This window comes from Adiantum capillus-veneris, chromosome 12, assembly GCF_014529385.1.
Source record: "Adiantum capillus-veneris isolate H3 chromosome 12, ASM1452938v2, whole genome shotgun sequence".
Taxonomy (NCBI): Eukaryota; Viridiplantae; Streptophyta; class Polypodiopsida; order Polypodiales; family Pteridaceae; genus Adiantum; species Adiantum capillus-veneris.
Window position 1 is genome coordinate 31,639,526 of NC_140942.1, and position 23,292 is coordinate 31,662,817.

Sequence of the window (23,292 nt, forward strand, 5' to 3'; positions counted from 1 at the left end):
TAAGGTTTCTTTTAGAAAGCAAAAATGATTCAGGACATTCTAAGGACTTATTGTATGCAGAGAAAACGAAATAGACAATGTATTCATTCTTTTCAAATTTGAGTACAACTCATCTTTCATTGTACCATTGACATGTTTCTTTTTCAATGTCTTCTCCTTTAAAGTGGATGGGCCCAATTATAAGAGTGAAAGCATCTAAAGAGATGCTAGATGAAACACAACTTTAGACTGATAGTATATGTTAGAAAAGCTATGGTGATCCTAAACAATCCGCTCAATTAGTTGAAGAAGGAGCTATGGAAGTTTTGAGACTAAACCCTAAACGTGCTTCACTTTGAATGAGAAAGTGAAAGAAGCTTAGTGCACGATGTGCTGGACCATTTGTTATCATAGAGAAAGTTGACGATCAAGCCTACCAATTGTAGCTACTACCTCACATCAAGGTACAAGAATTTTTTAATGTGAGCTTACTTCAAAGTATATCTTAACCAATGTCCTCAACTATTCTCTTTTTCCTACCTCCATGGATGAAACATTTGAAGTACACCATCAAACCACTCATCAAAGTCGATCCAAGCCGCGTCAAAACAAGACGAGAACTGAACATCTTATAAATGGCTAACTTATACTAAGGAAGTTTCTACTTGTGAATGTGATGATGTTTTGAAACATAATTACCTTTCATTTATGTCGAAGTGAGAACACCTCAAATTTTTTGAGTGTGGAAGGGTTTAAGATCCCACATCTTATGGGTCTTTTTGTAAAATAAAATAAATAGTTTGCCATGTATACCATATATTAAATTCCATGATTGTTGTCATAAAGTGATTGTTTTCCATGCTTTTGGTGTTTCTTAGAGAAAAGTTTAGCCAATTTCTATATCTATGAGTCAAGGATAGTCATAGCTCAATGTATTTCCAGAAATAAACTTGTTTTTTGATGTTTCCTAACTTAGAATGAATTTTTAGGAGCACTAGGTATATACAAAATGGTCATATTATTAAAGACAATGAAAAGCAACTTTTCATGAGATTGATTTTGTTTCTGAAAAACAACATCATAACGGTTGTAAGTGTGGTACGGCAAATTAGGTGGCCATCTAGGCCTGCTAATGAACTTTGGAATTTAAATTGATTCTCAAAAGCTAGTTGGAAATTTAGGACACAATATGTGACTTACGAGAAAACCTTATAGATTATTGACAACACCTCACCATTCCAAGTTAGTGTAGGAAGGCTATGGCATCATTATTTTGGCAGAGACATTAAAATTATGTTATGTTGTGAAAAATCAAGGATAGGGGCCACATATAGGAATAACAGTGGGCAAAATAAATTAAAAGGCTTGCTTTTGGGCCAAAAAGAGGGGCTTCTCTAGAAACACTCCCCCTCTTTCTCAAAATATCACATTCCCTTTCTTTCTCTCGAGACTTATCTGAGGCCACACACATTGGAGGATAGATTTACTTTATGGAATGTAGTGCAAGCTCTCTCTCTCTCTCTCTCTCTCTCTCTCTCTCTCTCTCTCTCTCTCTCCACATCATTGTCTTCTATGTGCTCTTAGTCCTTGCTCGAAAACATGTTACCGATTGATAGTTTCACAAACACATAGATATGCATGGTCTGATCGTATATGTATGATTCCAATTCAAGTTTATCTAATCATAGTTAGCATTCTGATGTACACTTAGGATGTATTTTCACTCGATTGAATATGTGAAAAGCATGCACATCGTCTAAGTCAAGTAAGCAGCAAAGTCATTGTTTTGACCATAACTCCCGAATCATTAAGAATTTGGTTGAGCCTTTTCACTTTCGAAATATTTGGCATATTAACAAGCAAGATTTTGTTGTTGTCTTGTTGCAATGAATAACAATGACTATGTCGGCTGTTCCCATGCACACAACAACACGTCTAGTGCCTGCACACAAGTGGTGTTCACATGCCGGTTTTTGCAACGCAATAGAACATGCTCGGAGTCCGTAATCAAAAGCGATGTTTGCACGGCAGTTTTTGCAGCCAAATGCACGATGTTGGGACTCCATTTTTCAAACAAAAGGTACCGAACAAAGAAAGTTCTAATTTTGCTAGGAGAGATAGGAGAATGGTCCTGTTGATTTTGAAAATGTGCTTCACACATAGATGTCAAATAAATAGAAGAATCGTTGTATTTATTATCAAACGATGGTGTACATAGATTTGTTTGTGAGGACAAAAAAAGACCCAAAACAGATGTTGTTGCTGGGTATATACACACAACAAAAGGTAGATGATCTGCACATTAGATATCAGTATGGAAGATCATTCTTTGAATCCAAAAACCCATGTCATCTAGATATTACATATGTGCCCTACTGAGAAGATTTGACAACCTGCAGATTATTGCATTCAGCTTGTTCAACTGAGTCTTAAGGTCAATAATATATTATTGGAATGCAAAAAACTGTTCTTCTAATTTCGTGACCTAGACATCAGCAACGTTGAGAGCATAATTGTCGATGGCATCTTTTAAACTATGCACATTGCCAAGAACATCTGATCGCAGAGAATGATGGCTGGAGGCCTGATCTCCCATGAGTTCTCTAAAGGTTCTAATCAATATCTCATGCATCCTATCAACCCTCTCGTCTTCAATAGCAGCGAAAGAGTCTTCTGCATGTGTATCATCCAATCCCAGTAGCTGGTTCTCATCGTCGTGCTCCATCCTCCCTCTAGAAACACGAAATTCAAAAATCAACTCCATTATTTTGAAATACAATTAAAAAAAATAACAATGCACACAATCGCTAAGCGATTGTTGTCATATCACTCAGATGGACTAGCGGGATAAAGTCATCGCCTATCTCTGCATCACTCACTTCGATGTCAAAATGGTCATTCTCAATACTTGGTGGCGACGGGATGCAAAACACGTTCGCTTCTATCAACAATCTCAAAATTCAATCCCTGCGTGCAAATGGTAAACCGCATATCGGAATCTTTCTTGCCACCGAGAGAGGAACCAGTCCGCCCGTGGGTGAGTCGTTGTATACATGTCATTGCTAACAAACATGCTAATTAACAATGTCTTCATAGGTTGTACTCGACGGATATATCATGCACCTCCAAAGCGATTTTATTTTCCCCATTTGCATTCCCCGCCCTTGATGTGGAGTTATCCAATGAGGACGATGGATAATACCTTCCTGTCTTCACCATCCTATGTAGTGTGTTGACAAGAAATAATTTCCTGCTGGATGCCGTAGTTTGAATTTCCAAAACATAAGCGCTCTATCAAAAATGTTTGGTGGCGTCAAGCACACTCTATTCTTGAGCTCATCAGCTCCATAGAGACCATACATTTCTATCCCTTTGTTAACATCGACAGGAGTCACATTATGCATTATTTTCCTAAAGTGCGGCTCATCCTGTTCTTTCAAGCAATACACTATCATGCCCTTGAATGTATGCATTTTATGATATTTTAAACCTCGACACAACACCAACCCCCTTGTAGGAGTCATTTTCTCCCACCCCAAGTATCCTTTGATTTTCTTGTTAACAGTAGCAATCATTGATGTTGCCCACAATCGTACAACCATCTGAAACTGAAGGTGCAAGGCAATTCCTCCCCTCTTCAATGCACATAGACTAGCCAGACTTTCATTCTCAAGAAACAATTTCATGCATCCTAAGAGAATCACATCAATATCATGAACCCCCACAGAGATAGTCACACTTACTTCCATCACCCTACTGCTTGGTCAAAAACCATTGACATTGTTCCCTCTCAAATTACCTCGACTGGAATCCTCTACCCTTCTTGGTCTCTGCCTCTTTGGGAAAACACCTTCATCCAGATCAGCCCTAGCTCTCGCTTCACTTTTCAGGCGCGCCATCTTTGCTATCTACAGTCAATCTCCAATGCTGCAGCTCAATCCTATACATAACAATCACCGGGAATAAATTTCCCTGTTCTCGCATCAGAGCATGATGTAGGACATACTCAGCCAACAATGCAATCAACACACTAACATGTTCGTGAGATGATTGCCTCGTTGTTGAGTATTACCTGCATCAGAACATGTTTGTGTGTTGATTGTGTCGCTGGGTGAGTATGTCCTGCATCATACAATGAAATTATTCTCGGTGACTGTTATGTATAGGATTGAGCTGCAGCTTTGAAGACCTATAGGTTGCAAAGATGGCGCGCCTGAAAAGTGATGCCAAAGCTAGGGATGATTTGGATGAGGATATTGTCCCAAAGAGGAAGAGACCAAGAAGGGAAGAGGATTCCAGGCGAGGTAATTCAAGAGGGAACAATGTCAATGGCTGTCGACGAAGCAATAGGGTCATGAAAGTAAGTGTGACTATCTCTGTGGAGGTGATGATATTGATGCGATTCTCTTAGGATGCATGAAATCGTTTCTTGAGAATGAAAGTCTGGATGGACTATCCGCATTGGAGAGAGGAGGAATTGCCTTGCACCTTCATTTTCAGATGGTTGTGCGACTTTGGGCAACATCACTGATTGCTGTTGTTAACAAGAAAATCAAAGGATACTTGGGGTGGGAGAAAATGACTCCTACAGGGGGGATGGTGTTGTGTTGAGGTTTAAAACATCATAAAATGCATACATTCAAGGGCATGATAGGGTACTGCTTGAAAGAACAGGATGAGTCGCACTTTAGGAAAGTAATGCATAATGTGACTCCTGTCGATGTTAACAAAGGGATAGAATTGTATAGTCTCTATGGAGCTGATGAGCTCAAGAATAGAGTGTGCTTGACGCCACCAAACATTTTTGATAGAGCGCTTATGTTTTGGAATTTCAATTTACGGCATCCAGCAGGAAATTATTTCTTGTCAACATTACATAGGATGGTGAAGACAGGAAAGTATTATCCATCGTCCTCGTTGGATAACTCTACATCAAGGGCGGGGAATGCAAATGGGGAAAATAAAATCGCTTTGAAGGTGCATGATCTACCCGTTGAGTACAACCTACGAAGACATTGTTAGTATCTTTGTTAGCAATGACATGTATACAACAACTCACCCACGAGTGGACTGGTTCCTCTCTCGTTGGCAAGAAAGACACAAGTATGCAGTTCACCATTTGCACGTAACGAATTGAATTTTGAGTTTGTTGATAGGAGCGAACGTGGTTTGCATCCTGTTGCCAGCAAGTATTGAGAATGACCATTTTGACATCAAAATGCGCGATGCAGAGATAGGCGACGACTTTATCCGGCTAGTCCATTGGACTGATGTGAGAACAGTCGCTTAGTGATTGTGTGCATTGTTATTTTTTTTAATTGTATTTCAAAATAATGGAGTTGATTCTTGAATTTTGTGTTCACAGAGGGAGGATGAAGCAGGGCGATGAGAACCAGCTTCTGGGATTGGACGATACACAGATAGAAAACTCTTTCGCTGCTATTGAAGACGAGAGGGTTGATAGGATGCACGAGATACTGATTAGAATCTTTAGAGAACTCATGGGAGATGAGACCTCCAGTCATCATTCTCTGCGATCAGATGTTCTTGGCGCTGTGCATACTTTAGAAGATGCCATCGACAATTATGCTCTCAACGTTGCTGACGTCCAGGTCACGAAATTAGAAGAACAGATTTTTGCATTGCAAAAAGAAATTACAAACCTTAAGACTCAGTTGAACAAGCTAAATGCAATAATTTGCAGGTTGTCAAATCTCCTCAGTAGGACGCATATGTAATATCTAGATGATTTGGGTTTTTGGATTCAAAGAATGATCTACTGTTCTGATATCTGATGTGCATACCATCTGCCTTTTGCTATGTGTATAAACCCTATAGCAATATCTGTTTTGAATCTTCTTTTGTCCTCACAAACAAATCTATGTACACCACTGTTTGATAATAAATACAACGATTCTTCTATTTATCTAACATCTATGTGTGAAGCACATTTTCAAAATCAACAGGACCATTCTCCTATCTCTCCTAGAAAAATCAGACCTTTTCTTTTGTTCGGTATCTTCTGTTTGAAAAATGGAGTCCCAATGTCATGCACCTGGCCGCAAAAACTGCCGTGCAAACACCGCTTTTGATTACGGACTCCAAGCATGTTCTATTGTGTTGCAAAAACTAGCATGTGAACACCGCTCGTGTGTAGGCACTTGACACGTGGTTGTGTGCATGGGAAAAGCCCGACAAAGCCTTTGTTCTTCTTTGCAACAAGACAACAACAAAATCTTGCACGTTAATCAATGGATTTGTGGGCTGTAGACTGAACATAGTAGTGTATGCCACAACGTTGTTTTTAATGCGAATCCAAAAAGATGCTTGGGGTTTTAACAACACTAAGTAAAGGAATATCAAAATTAAAAGGCACTTTCACGCACGTGGGGGAGAGAGAGAGAGGGGGGAGGGAGATGGGAGTTTTGGAGATGTCGACGTGGAGTTCGGGAGGTCGATGAGGTGTGCAAGGCACAGACGATGCCTGCGCATGCGCATGCTGCCATTGTTGCTCTTGCGCTCCTATGGAGCAAAGGCCCCGGGTGTAGTCTCTCTCTCTCTCTCCCCTCTCATTTGTCTGCAGTACACTCGAGCTTGTGGTGATAAGGAGAGCTCGTTTATTTGCAGTGTGCTAGGCCCATAGTGTGTGTGTGTGTGTGTTCGCAGGCGAAGGTGGAGGCCTCGAGTCTCTCTCGTTGTCCGAGGGAGCATCTTGCGAGTGATCATGATAAGGGTTAGAACAAAGTGGGAGGCAATTCATCATTGTCTTGCAAGGCAGGGCAAGGTAGATTGCGAATGGGCAGAGCAGGGCACGACAGAGGGTCAATGCAAGATATGCCATAGAGGGTGCACAATGGTTGGTGCAATCGAGGTTGTTATGCTTTTATTTTGGAAGATTCGGCCAGATGCTTTCCTTGCACAGGAAGTGAAAAGCGAATCAGATCCCGAGGTGGAGAGAATAGAAATAGAGGGGGGGAGATGTCGGACGACGGGGGAAGGGCAATAACAGATGAGCGCTGCTCGGGGAGTTGGCAAATCGAGGTGGACATGCCTTTTTTGTGCGCCAAGGGGGTGGGTTGGTCAACAACACAGAAGGCGAGGGATTGCAGGTCGACATTTGCCAGGAGAGTCTGTGTGTGTGTGTGTGTGCACCTTGAGTGAAGAGAGTAGGCCAAAGACCACAAATGCAAGTGAACGGAGTAGACCAGAGACAATGCCGGAGCCTTGAGATGGTCTTCATCTGCGTGTGAGTGGGACAAGGGGAAGGTGGACATGGAGGAGAGCGGGCATGAAAAAGGGGACATGGGTAGGGGATCTGCAGAGCGCAGATGAAAAAGGGAGGAGGGGGGCATCGGTCGAGGACGTGCAAAGGCAGACAAAAAGGGAGTGTATGTGCACAGCCTCGTCACTATATGGCACGGCTCTGGGTCAGAGGGGATATAGGGCCCAAATTTGGGGCGTGAGCCGGCTTTAATCTCCGATCGTCGAATCCCAAAGTGAACTGAGGGTGAACTAGGGGCGGGTAAGCTAGGGGTGGGTGAACTGGGGGTGAACTAGGGGCGCCTAAACTAGGGTACGATCATGTGCCATGCCAACATGGACAACGACGCGGGCTAGTGTGGTGGTAGGACATTCGTGTGGCAACCGAGACGTTTCAGGTTCGACCCACACCCTGCGAGGTGGGTGAACTAGGGGGGTGAACTAAGAGTGAACTTGGGGCGCCATTTTTGCCCCGAGTTCACCCCTAGTTCACCCCCAGTTCACTGCGTGATCCGATGGTCGAGATTAAAGCTGCCTCGCACCCCCAAATTTGGGCCTTAGATCTCCCCTGCCAGAGCCGTGCCATATAGTGATGAGGTGCGCAGAGCGCATATGAAAAAGGGGAGAAAGGGGGGGGATATATTTTGGATCTCATTAGATGGAATCTAATGAAAGAGTAGGCCCTGCCAATTTGGATTCATTAGTTTTGAAGGAATCATAGGAAGATGCCATTTGAAAGAGTACAGCAAAACTAGAATGGGTGAAAAGAAAAGCCTTTCCAGGTGGACGTGGAGTGATTTTGATTTGGAAAAATTACCAAAATACCCCTCTAATCTGTGGAAATTTTCAAAATACCCCTCAAATTTTAAAAATTTCCAAAATACCCATTATCTATTACAATTGAAATCTGTTTTTCAATGCTTGGCATGTAATTTGCCACAAATCACATCACAGAATGAAGGCGACCATGTCTAGAAATAATGAAGCCACGCATCTCCAAAGCCATCTCAAATTCAGGTATTAGCATCTTCACAATCAGTCGCTTGTGAAAAGCTGTAGACTTTTTTATCTTTCGATTTGAGAAATTTAATCTCATGACCAAGGGGTGCTTTTTATTTTTATTGGAAGGGGGAAAGTGCAAGTGCACGCGGCGGAGAGATATGAAGAGAGAGGAGCGGAAGTGTCTTGTGTGCATTTTGCTCGAGGCTTGAAGCAGACACTGGTGGCCCAATCTACTATGCGCAACAATGTATCCCGCATGCGACATGTGACAGGGATAGCAGGGCGCCATGCTTAGGGCGTCAAGGTGCTATCGCCCTTTTCTTGTAATTAGGACCGTCAGGCCACTAGCTCTTCCTCTGCGTCCTTACAGGAGCTTGAAGCTGTTGGTGAAGAAGAATTCCTTGAAGAGGATGAGGTTGAGAGCTTGGAGCCAAGAGGGGAGGCATTCGCGTCTCTCTCTCTCTCTCTCTCTCTCTCTGCACAAACGAGCGATTGCGTGCATCAAAATGTTAGCCATGGCAGGCATGGTGCGCGTCACGATGGAGAGATGGGGACAGGGGGTAGATATAGCTGCAGGGGGGCCTTGGATTTCAAACTCTTGGCCATGGCAGGTATGGTGTGCATCACGATGGAGAGATGGGGACAGGGTAGGACGTAGCGGCAGGGAGGGGCCTGGCTTTCCAATGGAGCAAGGATCTATGAGGGGCGGGGATGGGGCGACTACAGAGATCTCCATCGCCATGCGGGGCGGGTTGTCTTGATGGGCATTCGATGCAAAGATCTCCATCGCCATGGGGGGACTGGTTGTGCATGCGGGTGTGAACCGTGCGATAGAGTCAGTACCTTTTTGGCCTTCATAAGGCCATAGGAAAGTGGGTGGAGAATTGGTGCACAATCTGGACCGTTGATTAAGAATCACGGATTGGCAACACATGTCAAGTGAGCTTGTTTTATAATGTATATGGGTCTTTCCATTTTTGTAACTTAGTCCCTTCTTTTAATGCTCAATTGACTTCGTTATTTTATAAAGGTTTTTTTTTTAATAATGTAAATGGATCTTTCTATCATTGTAATCTGGTCCCTTTCTTTAATGCTCACTTGATTTCTTTTAAAAAAAATCTTTGTTTAGTTTATAAGTTTTATAAAGGTTATATTTTTCTTTTATAATGTAAGTGTCTGTTTTCATCATTGTAATACGGTCCCTTTATTTAATGCTCACTTGACTTAAAAAAAATAAATCTTTGTTTAGTTTATAAACGGGTCTCTTCATTTAAGGGTCTAATGACTTTCTTGTCAACTTTTTGATTTAAAACATACTTTTTTCCTTGTAAATTTTCTTTTCATTTATAGACAATTTCTAACTAAAAAATCATAAATTGTCCTTAAATGAAAGAATTTTATCATCACTAAGATTTTTTTTTAAACTTTTGGTTTTGATATCCAAATGTCACCTTATTACTTTAGTGCATGTACTATTATTAGGGATTAGCTTTAGAATTTTTTCACAACTAAGATTTTTTTTTCAACTTTTTGTTTTGATATGTAAATGTCACCTTGTTACTTTAGTGCATGTATTATTATTAGGGATTATGTTTATACATTTTCAATATTCATTTCTATCCTAAAGACATTATGAATTTCTTTCATTTTATGGCATGCATCATTTTATTGTGTAATTTGATTTATTGATATATTGATACAAGAATTAGATCAATTCCTAAACTCTAACTAATATTTTATATGCTTTATGTTTTCGTGAGCTCAATTAATATAACACTCATAAATAAAGGCATAAGGAAATGTGAATATTTTTGGTGCAATTCCTTTACAATTGAATTGAATTGTTAGATGTTCTCCATGTGACATTTGAACGCTTTTGGATTTTAATTTGTGCATATGGGAGTGCCCCCCCCCTCTCTCACTTCGTTGGAGTCGAAGTCTCTCTCTCTCTCTCTCTCTCTCTCTCTCTCTCTCTCTCTCTTTTGTAGGCCGTCGTAAATCTTTACCTTGTTTCCTTTGAAGAGTGGAGTGTTTTGGGTGGAATCTTGCTAACTCATTAATTAATTAATGAGATGTAGTATAGAATAGAATTCTACCATTTTACAATATGCATAAACCCAGAATGAGCCAAAGTACATTAAACAAGTTTGCACTTTGTAGGCACCATTGTATCTTTTTTATTTCCCTCTTAGCTGGGTAGGCTACTACCATTCTTTATAATATTCTTCCTAAATCCACATGTTTTTTCTCTAGCCTAAAGCACTTTAGGGTCGACAGGAACAATAATCAAGTTTTAGCATGTAGCAACCCCAATAGAGTTTTTGTGTGGATGAATCTAATTATTATCTTTGCACAACAAAATAGAATGTTACAATGGCCTTAACCAAGTTGTTTGAAATGAAATAGAGTGAGGGAATGAGTAGGAATATGAGAGAAAGTTGAGAAAAATAGAAGAGGGAGAGAGATAGATCAACTATGAGTTCATTTGTGTTATCATATGTGTGGTAGAGATGTGTGTGAACACACTTAGGACCACCCGAGAACTTTTTCCCTCAGAAGGAGGTTTTTACCCCCATGCTTTGTATATACATTCATCACACTCTAAAGCTAACTTACCTTTCTATTTGTGAACTAAGCAATACACTTTCTATTGTGTGCCTTGAGTTTCTTCATCTTTTCCAAGTTGTGTGTGCATCCATACAACCCTAATGACAACAATTGGTACTAGTGTCCTCTTGGGCATAGTGGCTACCATTGTGAGTACCCCCTCCTGGTCACTTTCTTTGAATGGGATGAGCGTTGGTGAGTGCTAAAAGGTCAATTAATACTCCGAGAGAGCTCTTAAAGCATAGTGCACTCCAAATTTAGATTTAAGCTCATTTTGGCATCTGTTTCCACTATAGGCAGTACTGTGTGTAAATGATTTTGTCTTTTTGTGTAGATTTCTATCAATATAATTTTTTGCAAAACACGTTTCTTACAATTCTCTTTGGTTGTTATGCTACATAGCACGTGTTAGTCCTACTTTGTTTTTCCTCTTTTGGAGCAATTTTCACATGAGGTGTAATCACTCGCCCATGGCTAACAACAACACAAATGTTTTCAAAACGTTTGCTACTAAGGAAAAATTGGATGGGGATAGCTATTAAAGGTGGGATTACATGATGACACATGTTCTTGTGTCAAATGGTGTTTAGAACATTGTGCCATGGGACATTGATGTACGTCTATGTTTTGTTGGTACGTGCTCTATTAAGGATGTTGTAGATTCTAGTAGGTTTATTGCTACTAGAGTTGTTTTTCCTACAACTAAGAAATGTTGTTGGGATGTTAGAGATGCAGAGAATCATGCATTGATTACATTGTCTATGAATCTCACTACTATTACTCCTCACATTAGCTCAACAAATTCAACAAAACATGCTTGGGATACTCTGGCTGTTCTTTATGCAAGGCACAATGAGGCAAAAATTGCATTTCTACATTGTTGTGTTAATTATAATAAGGAAAATACGGATTATGTTTTCTGGAAATTCAAATGAGAGTGGTCTCTCTTATTCTTTGAGTCACATGAATGTGGACTCAAAGAGAGAGAGAAATATTGAGGTTGAAAGAAAAGAGGTTTGAGTGAATAACTTGAGAATGTCTACTTTAGTGGATAGTAGAGGGTGCATTTTTTACAACAAGGTTAGTGGTTAGTTTCAGTAATCACTAAAAACTTAGTGGTACAATTTACAATAGGTATAATGAGTTTGATGGTAAAAGGAGATGGTGAATGAAGTGGAAATCCTCGAGATGGTGAAGCCTTCAAGAAGCTTGGAATTACCTTGTGTAGATTGTCAAGAATGACTGTCAATCCTCTTCTTCTTCTTCTTGCCTTTGTTGCCGATGTCGATTACCAATTATGAAAATGATTATTTGATAACGAGATTCATCAATTTTGCAGAGGTTAAGCATGACCTACATGTTGAATTTTTGTTCATAGAAAAGATGTAAGATGAAATTATGATTTAGAGGTGATAGAGCTGAATATACATGTAGCGTTCATATGAGAGCTAATGGAGGTGAGAGGGGAGGTTAGTGATGAAGAGGGTGAAAGAAACCATGGAAGGTGAAGGTTTGAGTGAGGGATAAAGAGGACTGAGTGTGTGTGTGGAAGTGTGAATGAAAGTGGAGAAGACTAGGGTGACTTGTGAGAAAAAGTGGGCGTATTGGGGTCCATCATAAAATTTATATCTCACCAATGCTATCTCCAAAAATGAGCTAACTACTCAGCTTGTGTGCTACGTTTTGTCTTTTGATGACTTTATCAAATTTAGAGTTGAGGCGGGTGCCAAAAATCCCACCAAAACGCCTGTTTTTTGTTATTGCAAAAGTCTTCATTGGCTCCCTCCTTGTTGAATTTTCACAATGCATCCAAGAGTGAGACCCTTCATGAGTCATATCATGCTATAAAGCATCCAAATTATCTTTACACATGCATGGAGAAGGATCATTGGTGAATAAATAAATATATACATGGTGAGACTATGTATGGACTATTCATGGACTTTAGCTCAATGAGCACATGGTGTTTGAATTATGAGTACAAAATAAAAAAAATATGAAAGAATTATGGATATGAAAGATATGTTGGAATCATATGACATGGTCCCTCTTTTGTATTATTTTGGGTAAAACTCTGCATCCAGCAATGCCACCTTGCATATAAGCATACATATACCCCTAAGCCTAACCGCCTAAGCTGTGAAAGAAGATACTCAAGGAACAGAACAGAAACATGAACAAAAAAGGTGTAAGAGGGTAGCCTTTGATAGATCTAGTGGATGCAAACCTCGGGCCTCTATTAGGGAGCATCAACAATCATATTCCAAAACTCAAGTGAGCACTTGCATGATTGGAGGCATAGAAATTCAAAAACTAACCATCTCACTCTAAAAAAGCACTATAAGCTAGTGAGATCACCCAAGAGCAATGACACCTTTGTCCACAATGGCATGCTGTGAAGAATCAACAATAGAAATACAAAAATTTCCCCAGGCTCCCATACTAACAAAGCCAGCATACCAAGTTGTTCCAAAATTACTATCAAGTAGGTGTCCATGATGTCAATATGGCCCTCATCTAGAGGATTCTCATGAACTAGCTGAAAAGCTATGCTCCAACTCTTGTCGGCAACTGACTACAATAGCACATACTCCTGCACATTCTATGGGAAACCATACAATCTTGGAAGTTGTAGCAGCAAACCATACAATCTTGGAAGTGGCTTGGATAGGAAATAATTTGTGTTTGAGTGACCAAAGATTTCAATAATTCAATGTGAAAGGTGATTTGTCTAACCACACATCCCAAGATACTCTAGCAATCCACCATGATTCCATCTCTGGAGAGCTAAGAGCATGCATTAGGCAAGTTGTTCTTTCTCGTATATCCCAAGGATACACTCATCTTGATAGCATGCATTGTGTCAAAAAATGCTCTTTTTTACTACAGCTTTGGGATCATAGCTTGAGGGACTAAAGAGAAACGGGCTCCTTGCTCTCAACATAGAGAGCCCTTAAAGCCTATTTCAATGTCAGGGTTGCAGCTCATTCATCCTTCCCATATGCCAATCTACCTACATCTCTATAGGGGACATGGCCAAGGCCATTTGTAGAGAGAAATGCCCCCATAATTAGGCTAATGAGAACATACACAAAAGGAATTAATGAGAATCATGCAAAGATCTCATGAATCCAACCATGCAAGAATAAAGATAGAAATGCAACATTTTTGAAGAGTAATGTAAATTTTGGATTGAATAATTCTCAACAGAAAAGAGGAATTTTTTTGATAAGAGTTTACTTTAAGGGACATAACTAGAAAGAAAATGAAGGAGAGGAGCCACCACGTATGGTGATTGCACTCAAGAAATTTCTATTAGCCTCAACATGTATGATCAATCTTATCCTAGCACCTCTTTGCTATGAGGAAACACCTACAAAAATATTAAAGAGCATAGAGAGAGAGAGAGAGAGAGAGAGAGAGAGAGAGAGAGAGAGAGAGAGAGAGAGAGAGAGAGAGAGAGAGATATTAATGTCTCTTCAAGGTTATAATGGCCATTAAGCGACTTTTCCATCAACCAAACTTCATAGGCTCCACACATGCTCATGGCCTCAACATATCTTCCAACCATTTTACCCACACAAGCTTCCTGCTTCCGATGCTCAGTACCAATACCTATATTGTCGTGCTTCATCTCATGTTTAAGATTCATATTGTGGTCCGGTTTTTGATCGAGACAATGAGTGGGCTTGTGGCAAGCAACCTAATAGTGTCACATGCACTGGACAAGTAGTTAACACTTGCGGTGTTCCTAGTTCACAGTTGGGCAATCACTTGGCTGATGGACCAAGGTTTTTGATGGTTTAGGGGACAAAAGGCACTTCATGGGTAGGGGCTTAATATTCACATGATCGCATGAAATTACTTGTGATCACAATGTTTATTATCACATTCACATAATCACAATTAATGTGATCACAAAAAAGCCGATAAGTGGTCATGTGGCAACCCACCAAAACCCCATCGAAATATGTGTTTCTTTTAATGGGATTACTAGGAAGCTATGTGAACCCTAAAGCGAGCCTACAAGGGAATGAAAAAATCCAAGTAGGCTTAACAAATTGGATGATATTTATAAGTTAAAGAGAAGTCACGTGAATATTTAATGTAATCACATATTTTGAAATGTGATCACTCAATGTTATTAACGTGTTTACGTATTTGTGATCACGTTAAGGAAATCCCTATTGGTGGGACACAAAGGAGTGGTAGTCCACTATATAGTTTGCTCAAAAAATGACATTAATATTGATGCAAATAAATTGGTTTTAAAATTCATAGATGTTGAAATAATCATTGGAATTTACTGTCAATAAAGGCATCAATATGTTTAGGATTGGTATAAGTGCAAGGATACATGTTGTAATACACATCTAAATAATCGCTCAAAATTACAGATGCTCTTACTGACACCAAAACCTGCAAAAGTTTTTTGAGCAAAGAGGATTGTCAACTGACGTTGTATTTAGTGCAACACCAAAAACCAATCCTCTCTGCTGAAAAGGATAAGTGCAAAGCAACCGCATTCCACCTAATAAATATTTACCACTTTGCATCACATTGTGATAGATTGACATTATAACCATAACCATTACCATACTAAGATTTTAGAACCATAACCATAATAAGATTCCAAATCCATAACCATAACAAGATCCAAACCATAACGATAACCATAATCATGACACAATCCAAACCATAACCATAACCATATTAAGATTCTCAAACCTTAACCATAACCATAACAAGATTCCAAAATCATAACCATAACAAGATTCCAAACCATAACCATAACAAGATTCCCAAACCATGACCATAACCATACCAAGATTCCAAAACCATAACCATTGTCATAACCATAGACGTAACCATAACAAGATTCCCAAACCATAACCATAATAATAATCTAAAACCATAACCAAAGAGTAATTTCATAACCATGACCATGATTAAAAACCATAACCATAACCATAATAATGAACTTAATCATAACCATAAGCATGACCTTGATTTGTGCCATAACCATAGTCTTTATCAAAATCAAAATTGAGTATACATGAAACATACTCAATGAAAAAATATTCATGATTGAGAGCCATAACCATAACTAAGTATACATGAACAAAAAGCATAACCATAACTAACTATACATGAAGCATACTCAATAAAAACATATACATCAACCATACTTGTGAAGGTCATGCCTCCTAGTTGACGACCATGGGGGGTCGGTGGGATTTGCCCACCAGTACAATGTTCTAACTTGCTTAGCCCCACTAGGGGACATACCCATCCCGGCAGGCTACTGTACGTGCACCCGACAGTCCTGATGTGTAGCCTGACAGGCCCCTTGGTGATCTATATAAAGGGCCACTAGGGGGCCCCGTTTCCTCCACAATTCACTTGTATTCCACCTTAGAGCTTCCTAGGCATCAAGAGATTTGCAAAGCTTTCCAAATCCATCTTAAGCAATAAAAAAATTTACGGTATACATGCTATCCTAATCTCACAAGCTCTTAATTTTCTTTGTATTTAAGTTGGTAAAATTTTGTTTAACAATGTTTTCATAATTTTTTTCTAGATTTAAAAGTATGTTGAGCTTGTTTTTCACATTGGCATCGGTCCTACTGTAGGGTTGGAAGTGTCTTTGTGAAATGCTGCACCCTTAGTCATTGGTTTACAACGTGCCAACTGTGTTCACTTCGGGATCGGTTCTACTTTGGACCGGAAGTGTTTTTGTTGAACATGGATGGTTACATTTGATTTATATGTAGTTCTATTAGTCTTGTCATTGGCATCGATTCTATTACTGGACTGGAAGTGTTCTTGTGCAAGCTAATAGGCTTCTTTCTATGATCTTTTTGTGATATACGTGCTTTTAGGCTAGTTCAGTGTTGTTGGAGGTGCGCTATTTGTTACTACCTTGATAAATCAGTGTTAGTAATACCTACCTATTTACTTTTTGTTTGTAACTAAGGTTGGAACCTTGAACCCTGGGACAATTGGTTAATATACTGCTAGCTCATAAAATTTTCAGGGCAAGAAGACAATTGCAGTTTGTACCAGCAGGGGTACCTACTTTACCTTTCAATCCACTGCCAGTAAGAGTATCAAGAACACTTTTGATACCTCCAATGGCTACACCAAATCTCAAAGTGGGCGTGACAAAATTCAACAAGAAAAAGTCCCAAGATGCTGATAGCCATGTTGGTCAATTTCAAACAAGGTGGTCTACAAGTGGAGATGAGTTATTACATCCGGATGAGGTGAAGAAAGAACATTTTGTAGCAACACTGCCAGGTAAAGCCATGGATTAATTCTTGCAGTATGGCATGGCAACCTTTAATAACTATACGGATATGAAGCAAAGATTCTTGTTAAGGTTTAGGAAGGACAAAACACCTGAAGAAATTTCGAAGAAATCGAGAAAGTTGAAGCATAAAGACTTGTTGGTTGAAGATTATACACAAAAGTTTAGAAATTTGAACAACAGACTAGAAGTAGCATAGCAACCTTCTATGGAACAATTGGGAGATTATTTTGTAAGGGACTCAAAACGGAGTTCAAAAGTGCAGTAGTAGGGAGACCCCCATTAGCAAATGCATAGGACTTTACTGATTTGATTGAAGCAGCTGCAAGAGATGAAAGAAGTTATGGTGGTGAAATAGAGCTAAAGGAAAAGAAGAAGAAGCAAAGTGAATATTCATACTCAGAATCAGATGAGTCAGAGTCAGAGGATGAGGATTCAAATTAGGAAATTGAAGAAGAAAGTGATACTGAAGATGAGGAGTGGTAAAAAAAGAAGAAACAAAAGAAGAAGAAGAAAGAAAAGGGTAAGAAAAAAAAGGAAGTAGTAACTGCAGATGCAATCAACAAAATCATTCAGGAAAAATTGCAAACAATTGGCATGAACCAACTTGGAATGTCAGCAGAACCATATTGTTAGGTATGTCAAAGATTTGGTTATGATTATGAAATTTTTTATTTATAATCTAGACTTTAGGGGAAGAAGACCTGAGTATATCACTCAAAAAATGAGGGAGGCTACTGCAAATGTGGTAGCTCCTTAAGTGGGTAATAGGAGATATCAAGGACTTGCAATAAAAAGAAGGTTCCAAAACCCAAATAATTGGGGTTACCAAAACAAGGGCCAGAATAATACGTAGCACTTACATTGCAATTATTGTGGAATAGTGGGGAACAGATAGGGATTGATTGTGAACTCTGGTGTAGACATAAGAATGATACAATCATCCCCATTATTAGGTACAACAATAACAATAACAATAACAATAACAATAACAATAACAATAACAATAACAATAACAATAACAATAACAATAACAATAACAATAACAATAACAACAATAATAATAGGCCTCAAGAACAAAATTAGCAACTTCCACCCCAACAACAACAAAGACCTCCATGTCAGGCCAATTTAGTGATCTTGGAAGAATGAATTGAAGAAGAATGGACTTTTTTGGTGGACCCCACTCTGCCCACTTTTCTCACAAGTAACCCATAGTCTTCTCTCACCTCTTTTCCTACTTCCACACACGCACACACACACACACACACACACACACACACACACACACACACACACACATTCATTTCTCTCTATTTCTTACTCAAACCTGCAAATCCATGGTTTTCTCTCACCCTCTTCACCATTAGCCCCCCCCCCTCTCACAATAGCTCTCTTTTGAAGCTCTGCCTACATCCGCAATCTCCATATCTCTGACTATTACTCCCATATTACAATTTTATTCTACCCTTTCAAGAATACATAAAAAAGAAGCAACCTAACCATACTTAATCTTTGCAAAATGGGGGTTTTTTGTCAACAAATCCCTCATTCTCTTTGTGGTGATTCAACTATGGCTGCGGCGTGAAAAGAAGAAGAAGAAGAATGGCGGTCACTTTCGACAATCTCCACAAGGGTGAGTCCAAGACTCCTCAAGGATTCACCACCTCAAGGGTACACCCATCTTTTCTCATCCTTCAAATCATTTTACCTATTGTAGATATATTACTAACTTTTTCTAGTGATTGCTAACACTAACTACTAACCTACTACCACAAACACCCATTAGCCCAACTCTAAAAAGCACCTTCCCTCAAGACATGTACATATAATAAAACTCTCTCTCTCTCTCTCTCTCTCTCTCTCTCTCTCTCTGGTCTCATTCTCTTTCTGGTCTCATATGTCACTTTGTCCTTTTGAAGACATTAATATAACATTTCATTTCATTTCATCTCTCTCTCTCTCTCTCTCTCCCCCCCCCTCCATCGTAAGCTAAGAAGTGTACCCGGACTCCTTCAATTATGGAATCAAAGAACTACTCTCTATGTGTCTCACTCTCCAAAGTAGAGTTGATCTCCTTCATGTCTAGGTCACATATATATCTGACCATGAGAGTTCTAAACTTTTTTTTAACTCCTTCATTTCCATAGGATCCATCTATGATAACATATTTAGTGATTTTTGAAGACAACATAACTCGAAATTCTATAACAAATATAAACTTCATTCATTGAAACTAAGAACAGCACTAGCTTAAAGATTAAGACATCATTGAATGGGACTAACGACACCTCCATCCCAATAGTCGAGCTGATGCAGAGATCACCATTGAACTAGCCTAAAAACGTAGGGCACGATTCGATGCAACTAACAACACCTCCAGCCGAGTAGTAGAGCTGAAAACACTAAACTAAGCCTAAAAGCTCTAACCCAAGGGTAGAGTTGATGCTCGGGGGTTCACCTCTTAGACATGTAAGTTACCACACGAGTTCAAAAAAATGGGTTTTTTCATTACCAAAAATTTAAATTTTTAACAAGATTATATTCATAGAAGGAGTTTTTTTAAATGATTGTAGAGAAAAACTCGTAACTTTTTGAAGAAAAAGGGGTCATTTTATTACCTTAAGTATGTAAGTAAAGAGGTTTTTTTAATACCCTTTAAACTCACGTTACATGAATAGTTTCTTAAAGGTGCACCCTCGAGAGTTAATGCCAAAAGAAGCACCAAACTAGACTAGAAAGTAGGGCATCATCCAATGAGACTAACGGCATCTCTAGCCCAATAGTAGAGTTGATGCCAAAAGCAACATTGAACTAGCCTAAAATGTAGGTCATCATCCAATGAAACTAATGTTAGGGGTTCAACACCCTAACAGTATTTTAGTACAAGCATTACAGTGACACTGCATGCTACATTGTAATATTGTACATAAGAATACTAAAGAACACCATGAATTAAGAAAAGAAGGTATTGTATTGCTCAATGATTGTATCAACACATGTTTACAAGCAGAAAAAAAGTAGTATGTCTACAAAAAGAAGTGTCTAACTGCCCAACCATCTCAAGACTGCCTCAAGAACTGATTTGCTCAGCCCAAAATAACCCATCAACTTATACCCACTTAAACACCAAACGTTGATGTAAAGACACCCTTAAGGTTCAAGGCTCCAACCTTAGTTACAAACAAGAAGTAAATAGGCAATCATTACTGACACTGATGTATCAGGGTAGTAACACTTGGCACACCCGGTGGGAAATGTTTGCAAAACATTGTGAGAACCCACAAAACCCTTGACAAAAACTTGAAAACCAAAATGAAGTCCTGATTTAAGTTATGCTCTTGAACACCTGTATCTTCAATAAGAGTTGTTCCTGCTGACTCTATATCCACATGTACATCCACATCATTTCCAATTTCAACCAATGTAACCTCAGTAATTGGATTTTTTGACATTGCTTCAACAATTTTCAATAATGGATCTTCAAGTTGCTGCCGATCACTCGTATTATCAATTTGTATAATTCCAACTTTATTTGCATCATGAACTGGGAATGATGTACATCCACATCATTTCCAGCTTCAACCAATGTAACCTCAATAATTGGATTATTTGACATTGCTTCAATAATTTTCAATAATGGATCTTCAAGTTGCTGCCGATCACTTGTATTATCAGTTTGTATAATTACAAATTTATTTGCATCATGAACTTTAACCCGAACTACATTTTGAACCTCATCCACTGTTGTAGTATCCATTTTCACATTCATTTGTACCTACTATTGCAACTGTCCATAGTGCTCCTTTAACTCCTCATATTGTCTCTATAATATCAAAATCTCCTCTTTTGTCTCCTCCTTTGTAAAAGCTTGATAAGGTTTACTCACAACATCATACATTTTGATCTTGATTTGTTCCCACACCCCTTTCATATATTCCATGACTTCATTTTTCATTTTGTCTATATCCCCCGAGCTAACATACCAACCATCCACATCCAATTCTTCATCTGACATTTGTCTGATCTTTTCTTCAACCTTTCTACAAGTTGCAACCCTGCTCAACAACACCCTATTGCTACTTTCCAAGGTAGCATTTATAGTAGACATTTCAGCTAACTGCGATTGCAGAACCTGAAACCATTCATCCTTCCACTGAGAAATCTTGACTGCAGTTTTTTCTCTGGATGCCACCACTTGTTTATAAGAATCCAATTCTTGTTGTATGAGTTCTCGAGTCCTAGTCAACTCTTGAACCTTCTTGTCCAGAACTTCTATTTCAGTCTGTGCCTTGGTATCCTTTAGAGCTCCTCCTTTAAACTGTTTCAGCTCAATGTGCAAACCATCATTCTCTCTACTCAAGAATGTAAGGTCCATAGATTGCTGCTCCACATATTCCTTAACCAGATTTAATGCAGTTTGCAATTCACCAAATGACATAATAGAAAAATGAGCCTTAGAGAACCTATAGGCTTCTCCACAATAGGATCTCTAATCAATGCTATAGGTTCCTCCCCTGCAAATTTTTCCGTCAACCTTCTAATCTTGAAACATGTTTTAGTGGTTGCAGACATAACAATTTTCTCAATCAAGTCAATTGCATTGTCAATAAAGAATTCCCCAAACTCTTTATCCATTTTGTCCTTTACTGCATCTGAATACTCATGTTTTGAATAGTCTGCAGATAAAAGGTCTTGTATATCTTTATTCATTTGCAAAGACCTGTGATCAAATTGTAGTTTTTGTCTTTTGTCCTTTCTCAATGTAGATCCCACATCTTCAGTAATCTGTCCTGGTATTTGCAACCATATCCCCTACAAAATACTCTTACTATTGACATAGTGAAAGATAGCAGCTAGATAAGGCCCAACTTTGGTAGTTCTGTCCTTCCTTCTCTGCTTTTTATAGATATCAAATTGGATTCTATCAATTTGAAATAGGATATTGGTCCATCCCATTTGTCTACCACTCTTAGCTACCAACAAAATGCCATAGTTTTCGCTAGTGATGTATTCTGATTTCACTAGCAAAAACATTGTCTCTATAAACCACTTCACCTGCTGTAGTTTTACTGGATTCTTCATGCCTAAAAGTTGATAGTAATGTCTCTCCCCCTGAGATTGACCAAAGGCCTTGGTCATATCCTTTTCAATTGCCTTATTGACTTCATTATCATCTACAGTAGAAAGATCAAATACATGAGCAACTAACTCTTCTATTAAGTACTCCTCTTTAAAAATCTCACCATCATTTATATGTAGGTGTTTTAGGTAGACTCTTGCCATCTTATTTTTTCTCCAACTTACCCAAGGCAATCTTGAAAAATTAAGCAATCCAATCCTTTTAAGCCATGCAGTATTTGCTTCACTATTCTATAAATCGTAGCTGAAGTTGATAAATGAGCAATCAGAGAATACTTCCTCCCTTTCAGGATGTGATATGCGGGTAGAAGTAACCACTTTTGGCCCATCATCCAAACGCGGGTCAGGTACCATAAGGCCTTGATAGAGTTTCTTCCTTGCAGAGCGCATTAGTGCAGGTGTACCCTCATCCTCTGTTCTTGTATCCGAACCAGCACTTGCAGAAGGATTACGGGATGTCGACATGTTAACCCCCAACGTAAAACGCAAAGGATTGCTGTACACAGGGTTATGACTACTCGTTACCATGTTGCATGCATAAGTAGTCACTATCCTAGGTTCATGATTAATATGATGTTTCTCGATGGTTTGTCCATAAAATGGCTTGAGTCTAAATCCATTAATGGGTTATTTAGATATTTTACCCTCCTGATCTGAAAGTATGAAAGTATTTGGTCCCAGTGGCCTGACTATTTGAAATGGCCCCACATATTCTGAGTTTGAGTTTACCAGGCTTCAATCCCAATTTGTTGTCATACACCAACATCCAATCACCTAGAGAGAAAAATTTTGAACTTGATATTTTTTCTAATCCAAGCTTGTCTTCTTTGTTGGATAATATCTACAATGTACATGCTATGCATTTAGTCCTCTTCCAACCTCAGTAAAGCATCCTTCCTGTAATTGACTGATTCTTCAGGGGAGAATTTTTCTTGAACTGCAACCCTGAGGCTTATTGGGAACTACTGCCTCTAACCCATACACCAGCTTAA

General features: G+C 39.0%; 1 protein-coding gene and 1 pseudogene across 1 annotated transcript; both read left to right on the plus strand.

Annotated features, from left to right (window-relative positions):
- Positions 1–4,183: 4,183 nt before the first annotated feature.
- Positions 4,184–5,269, plus strand: LOC147445526 (uncharacterized; annotated as a pseudogene).
- Positions 5,270–5,351: 82 nt separating this feature from the next.
- On the plus strand, positions 5,352–6,966 carry LOC147445527 (uncharacterized). Its single transcript, XM_086526055.1, has one exon. The coding sequence runs from the start codon at positions 5,352–5,354 to the stop codon at positions 5,715–5,717; it is 366 nt and encodes a 121-aa protein (XP_086382181.1). The 3' UTR covers positions 5,718–6,966.
- Positions 6,967–23,292: the final 16,326 nt, after the last annotated feature.

Excerpts from the sequence above, each read along its gene's own strand:
- LOC147445527 (XM_086526055.1), top strand. The coding sequence starts at position 5,352 with ATGAAGCAGGGCGATGAGAACCAGCTTCTGGGATTGGACGATACACAG.